General features: G+C 34.0%; 1 protein-coding gene across 1 annotated transcript; it reads left to right on the top strand.

The window, feature by feature from the left end:
- The first annotated feature begins 620 nt into the window (after positions 1 to 620).
- LOC126784887 (RING-H2 finger protein ATL18-like) lies at positions 621 to 1,188 on the top strand. The gene has a single exon (XM_050510425.1). The coding sequence runs from the start codon at positions 688 to 690 to the stop codon at positions 1,147 to 1,149; it is 462 nt and encodes a 153-aa protein (XP_050366382.1). The 5' UTR covers positions 621 to 687; the 3' UTR covers positions 1,150 to 1,188.
- Positions 1,189 to 6,941: the final 5,753 nt, after the last annotated feature.

Raw genomic sequence — 6,941 nt, forward strand, 5'->3', positions numbered from 1 at the left:
CTTCTGATTGAAGATATCTTTGAGTTTATCTTTGGATTCAACTCAAGATAATATACCATTCTGCTTCTGGTCTCCCTATAGACTTAAAATCTAGCATGGACCTGCATTTGCATGCTTTATCTGTTTAGTTACTACAAAAATAGTTAAGGAATGCGATATCAGCGCTCGATCAACTAAGAAGAGCTTCCCAATAAATCAAAACTTGCTTCATTCAAGATTAAGTCTTTTACTAATTAGTATTATAAATTGAGTCAGATACAACTTGTGCTTGTTTATCTTCAAAAATATACATTAGTTCCTCTTATGAGAATGTGGGGTCGGCGCCGGCCCATCTCCTCCGCCGATTTCAAAGTAGGATATATAATATTTTACAAATTAGTTCATATGAATTATGAAGGACAGAGTCATACACTCCCCTTCCTCTCAATATTATAACACAGCAGCCCTGTTATATCATATATCAAATAGCAGATAGAAGTCGGAGCTAAGAAATCACCTACAAGCAGTGTTTCTGAAGACTAGGGAACACTCAAAACTAGTTGCTATAAAAAGGGTGTCGATCATTAGCCTTGTTAGTATTCACAGAATCAAACAGTTTTGGGACTTTGAGAGTGAAAGAGCAAAAAGGTTTGAGAGAGAATCTCAGAATCGGGTTAAAATTTTCTTGAAGATCATTGAACAGCGAAGATGATATGGCTAATGGTTTCTCAGTCGGGGTTGACCATGGCCACCATTTTCTTCTACACCTGCTTTTGGATCCCATTTATGCAGTTGAAGAAAGCTCTGGCTGGAATAATTAGTGATATTCTTTATTTCACTGACATTTACAAGCCGGAAGATCATGCTTGCTGCAATGTAGACCAGCTAAGTCTTCCTGTGGCTAGATTCCAGGATTTGCAGGGTCATTCTAGTACCGAAAGGAGTGAACGCGTCGCCGAAACCTGCTCAGTCTGCTTGGTTGAGTTTGAGGATGAAGATGTGGTGAGCCAATTGTCAAAGTGCACTCATGTTTTCCATGTGGATTGCCTTGAGAAGTGGATGGAGAGAAATCACTTCACTTGTCCACTTTGTAGGTCCTTGTTCTTCAATGTGAATACTTGTCATGTGAAATGTGATGATGATTTTCTTCCACATTCATGGCAATATTGATTATTTGAGAACTTGAGATTCAGAAATAGTTCTTGCTTTATGAAGGCTGTAAATGAAGGACATATTTTCATTTTTCGTGTAGGAGTTTCCATACTTTCATGCAATTGATTGTTATGTGATGATTATACATGTTCCTTGTTTCCATAAGTTGATAGCCAAAATAATTTTATTACTTACACAACACAATATATCTAACAACCACACATTGCAATCTTTACTTGGAATGACGATGGGGAAATCAAAGTAAAGTAAAATAAATTTTTTTTTTTTATGAATTCTGAAATGGTACTAACACAATCACCTGAATTGGATTAATGAGGAAAGCCAGAAAACCATACATACATATTCTCATTCTTTAATTTAAAGAATTTGTCATCGATTTTTTGTAGTTTGTTTAGGATAAACGTGTCATAGTTATGTGTACGTTAGATATAATAAGTTTGTTTAGACTTTAGAGGTTTCCTTACTATTTTTCTCATCATGATATTTTAGTGATAATGAAAACTAAATACTTTGACAAATGAGTTAGTCACTTAGTCTTTTCCCATATAAGAATGAATTAGTATTTGACTATTTTCCGAATGGGGATTCCAAATACACCTCCATTTTTACCAAGTGTACCTCACTATCTTTATTTTTCTCACAAATTGTCCATTTTGTTATTGTTGTATATTCTTTGTTTTCACGTTGAGTCTGAATCTCATATCTTCAATTTTGTTCACACTTTTCCATCTATTGTATATCTCTCTCTATATCAGGATTCACCGAGTAAATCAGATTGGATTCGTCCAAGCAACAACAAATCAACCCAATTTTTTTTTCTTTCCAATGAAGACATATCGGTAAAGTTTCTCCAATCTAAGTGCAAAATATATCGTCCTACTCTGCCAACAATGTAGACACCAACAGTAGCTTCCATCTTGGTAAACATCGCCAAATCTCCAACAGCAAGACCCTTGAAAAGCAACAACAAGAAATCAAGGTCAGATAGATCTCACTAAAACAAAACAAAGAAAATTATCAACAACTATAAAGCACAAAACCAATATTGCAAATATATGACATATTCATTAGTTTTGGAACTTCGATCTGGGTGTTCAAGAGAAATTAAAAAGGATCTATGAAGAAATCATCTAGTGAAGAGGAAAGAAGAAGAATAAAAGTATAAAATGAAATGTACGTACGTGGAGTTTTTTTTAATTGAATAGTTGGAAGGACAAAATAGTAATAAAAATCATACAAAAAATTGAATATTTAGTAAATTTTGAAGTGCAAATAGAACCACTCTTTTCCGAAAAAGAAAAAAGAGTTGGTTGTTGTAGGAAAAATGGAATAATCTACTCATCTCATTGATAATCCCCTTTATATAGGGGTCAAGATTACAATAGAAATAAATGGTAATTACAATGACAATTAAGGCTACATAATGGTGATTGATCCGTTACATCCGTTGACCATAAACGTCATTAACTTATTCCTTTATTTGCATCAACGAAGGCACACTAATAGTGTTTTTCCTTCAACACTCCCCCTTGTGCCGAGTTTAAAAATATAATGGTGCATAAGATGTTGCCTCATTAAAAACCTTGCCAAGTAACAAAACCCAATGGGAGAAAATAAAACCTCGGTCGAAGGAGAAAAGAGCACAACGTACCTATTACATTTAAGATTAGCATATATGTGCTAGACTCCCCCTGATGTCTGCACCTCCCACTGATCTTTACATTAATCATGTGAGCTTTGATAACTTTTGCATATTTAATGATGCATCTTATTTGGTACGTATTTCTTTACGCCAAATGTGTAACGACGTGAATAGAATTCATTCTCATCATGTCGTTTTATCTTTTCTTTATAGGGATTATAAACCTAAATCTTTAGGTATTGTTGTTGTGTGGGCGCTAAGCTATAAATCGAATGAGAGGTTGAGTCAAGTATATTGTGTTGAGTGCAATAATGCGTCTTTGTAAATGTATAGGGAATCTCATTTCCTGGCACTTATTCGTCATCTTTCATTTAGACGAAAACGGATCTATCTTTAAAGACTTCGACTGATCATGGGAGCTATGGAAGCCTCACTTTTAACATTTAGAGTGCTTAAAAGCCGATTGATGGTTAATCATCAATATTACAGTCCTCAAGATCCATTTTGAGATTGTGTCTTCCCAATGATTTTTTTCATTCTCGACTTAGGATTTGTAATGGCGACATCTTTTTAGTTCATCAAAAGACTCTGCAAATTCATATTGAATACGCGATGACATAACACATTTGATCCCTATTCATAATCAAGTATTTTACTTCGTGAACGTTTCAATTCTTTTTGTAACGCTACGTGATCTAGAACCATTTCTTTGGTGGATAAAGTTTGTTCTATGACTTTCATGTATATCTATTAATTTCGATCCCCTTAGAGATACCTTATTTCACCATTCATAAGCTGCATTTGTCAGTTTTTCGGAAACTACCAAACTGATAAGGTAGTGGAGTGCAATGACATCCATTACGAGAATATTTCTTTATGGTCCATTACAAAAGAATATTTCCTCGTAGTCGATTCCAGTGCGTTTGTGAGAGACCTTGCGCCATAAGGTGAGTCTATACTCTTAATTCTCATACGCATCCTAACAAAGATATATGATAGGGTTTACACTTGCGGTGTCGGCTTCACCTGCCCAAATACCTATCTCTTTGTTAGTGAACTTTAGTTCATGCTGGATCACTTCTTTCCATTGGGCCAAAATTACTACATTGTTATTTCTCAACAAAGTATGGTTCGATATGAAGACTCAATATCCTACATCCTCATGTGGTTTATACTTGGTAGAGATCTCTATATATTCAAGGATTTGTTCTAACATCTGAGGCGTCCCCCAGTGATAATCAAAATCCAGGAATTCTCATAAGGCGGATTTGAGATTATGGATCAATAGATCCAATTGTGCCAAACTCGCTTTCTTTCTTTAATCGAGTATATATCGAACATAAGGTGGTCTCCCCCTCTTCCTTGGAGAGCCATGGCCTATGACACCATTTATGCCACTTTATGGTGCCAACATGCCACCATCTATGGTGGCAACGCAATGCCCAAGTCCTTTTGGGTGGCGTCATGCCCTCTTCTTAGGACATTGAACCTTGCAAGCCTATTTGCAGCTAATATCTATGATCTCATCACTTTGTGCAATAATGAGGATCAAGATGAGACACAGTGGGGACAAAGCACGACAATTCCTGTCGTTGCACTTGAACATTCTTTGTTCTTATCTCCCCCTAACGACGGGAAGACTGTCTCATCAAAGTGATATTCCACATATCTAACGGAAAAAGAGATCACTTGTCAAAGTTGCAATATAGCGGACTATCCGGATGCTCGTTTCCAGTGAGAACATTTATTCACATTAGTTGGCTTCATCATTATGCGATGTGGCGTCGCAATTTGGCACGTAGGTTAATTTAGTTAAAGCTCAAAGATTCTAGATCCGTGTCAATTCTGGCGAGCTCAAGTATTTCGATTTTTCGATGTTATCGATTGTAATTCCTTTTACAATGATTAAGGTAATAGCCAAAAACTAGTGAGTAATAAGTTGTTTATGCAAAAATTACATTACCATAAATGGAAAGATTGGTGCGCATTACAATTTACCAATATCAAGACTAGTACTTTAGTCATTTTTCGTGAGACCAAGTGGGTTTGTAACTAGCATAAGTAATAGTAGTTTTAGTAGTGAATGGTGTGATGACACGTGATCAGCGTGTCGACACATCAACCAACATCATAAATTATTTAAAGTGTCTGCAAGTTGGTTAAGTTAATCCACATAATTGTCGTTGGATTCAATCCTTGAACACAGTGAGAATACATGTCCTTTGCATGGGATGATCTCAATCCAAATTTCTTTAAAAAATTGATAAGATTTGAATGATTAGCTTTACATGCCTGATCACAATGGATATAAGAAGCATAATATGATATTAGTGCATATACTTATGTATCAAAAATATCATTGTTCCGTCTTAGGGGAGCGACGAAATTTGGGATGAAATTACATCTTCAATTCCTCCATAAAAATAAATTTAAGGATTTTGACAGTACTTTGTTTCCTTAGTTCTTACTTCAATTTATCCAAAATATGAGTATATGTATATAATTCTTTAAATATACAGATACACATATATGTCAAAGCCCAAATATGTCAAGATCCAGAAATTCATTTTCTTTTGATGTTGTGGGATTCAATTTAGCAATTTCATATATACTTTCTAAATGGACATATAAACTTCTGTAATACGCGGTTACATCCGCAATCATTAGAGATAATGCAAAATATGTCAATCGTAATCTCACTTATTCTTTTCATATAGAAAGTCGTTGACATAAATACTTAAAACGTATGAGGGTTCGATTGTCTCTTGTTGACCCTTGTTACATAAAGTGTTAATGAAGTATATATGTAAGACATGAAAATGGAATATAAACCCAAATTCTTTAGAGTAATTTGATAGAATCGTAAAACAATATCTCAATCTCATAATGCATGTATATTTCGAATCCCGAAGGATTATATATCAGCGATCATTATTAATATTATTATTTATATCTATGGATATAGTACGATTATTCTTTAGTACTACTAATGTGGAGATCGCATGATGCATTTTTTTGCATTCAGTTATTCATGTCATACTAATATTTTGTGAAGTTGCTTTACTTTATGCGGTACTTCGCAAAGTCAAATATTAAAAATCGAACAATGTATATTAATATTCAAATATTCTCAATTCATTGAGAAAATTCATAACCTTGGTTATATGTCAACGATTGCATTAAGGTCTTGTCCAATCCAAAGGCACTTCAATACCGAAAGTTTAGGCATATCTAATAGCCATTACAATTATATCTTAGAAAATTAGTGACAGACTGTAATGGAAGTCTGAAACATTTTGAATTGACATAGATTTATGTCACTCTTAAAATTGAGGAGGTTTTTCCTTGTAGGTTGATACTTTTTCAAATTGTCGTACTCTCATTATTCTATACTCTCTTTTTTTTGTAAGAGGGCATTCCATTGCTCATATCATATCCCCTATACATTTTTCAAACGGTACATTGTTATCAATTGTCATGGATCGGTTTATATGAACCTGCATGTTCATATATTTGCCATTTGCTTTAGGGTTATTTCTTCATTATTATCTATAGTTCGTTCTGAGAATTTTTTTGATAGACATTTCTTTGTCTTGAGAGACATTTCTGTCATTCAAGATTGTACATATGCTTCCAAGTTACGTGCAAGAAAACATGTTTGCATAATTCGATCATGGTTGAGCCTTGGTTGGCTTGAAGGGAAGGTCGGTACTCAAATTCTTTAGAGTCCAATATATGTTGTGTTGGTTTAACCAACTGTAAATAGAGTACGAGACTTATTAGTTTCGCAGTCTAAAGTTCTAAATAGACTTACACGAAAATTAAGCATACTAAAATACATTATGGCCAATTTGGAGCTGTATGAAATTGCTTTATCACAGTAAAGATATACAATTTAATTAATTTCCAAGAAATACAAATCGGATTGCAAGACCAAGAATTAAAATGGTCGTATTTTTCGATGCTTCATGAAAATACTTTATCACAAGAATATGTTTGTCCTCTCTTTGTTTTTGAATTATAAAATTATTATGAAATTTCGTTATCATGACAATGCTCATATCATATGCTAAATAACATAATTATAAAAAATTATATAAACATAGTATATGCAACAAATAGAGCATATCATTTAATATGATTAAAT

This window comes from Argentina anserina, chromosome 2 (genome assembly GCF_933775445.1).
Source record: "Argentina anserina chromosome 2, drPotAnse1.1, whole genome shotgun sequence".
Lineage (NCBI taxonomy): Eukaryota > Viridiplantae > Streptophyta > Magnoliopsida > Rosales > Rosaceae > Argentina > Argentina anserina.

Excerpts from the sequence above, each read along its gene's own strand:
- LOC126784887 (XM_050510425.1), top strand. The coding sequence starts at position 688 with ATGATATGGCTAATGGTTTCTCAGTCGGGGTTGACCATGGCCACCATT.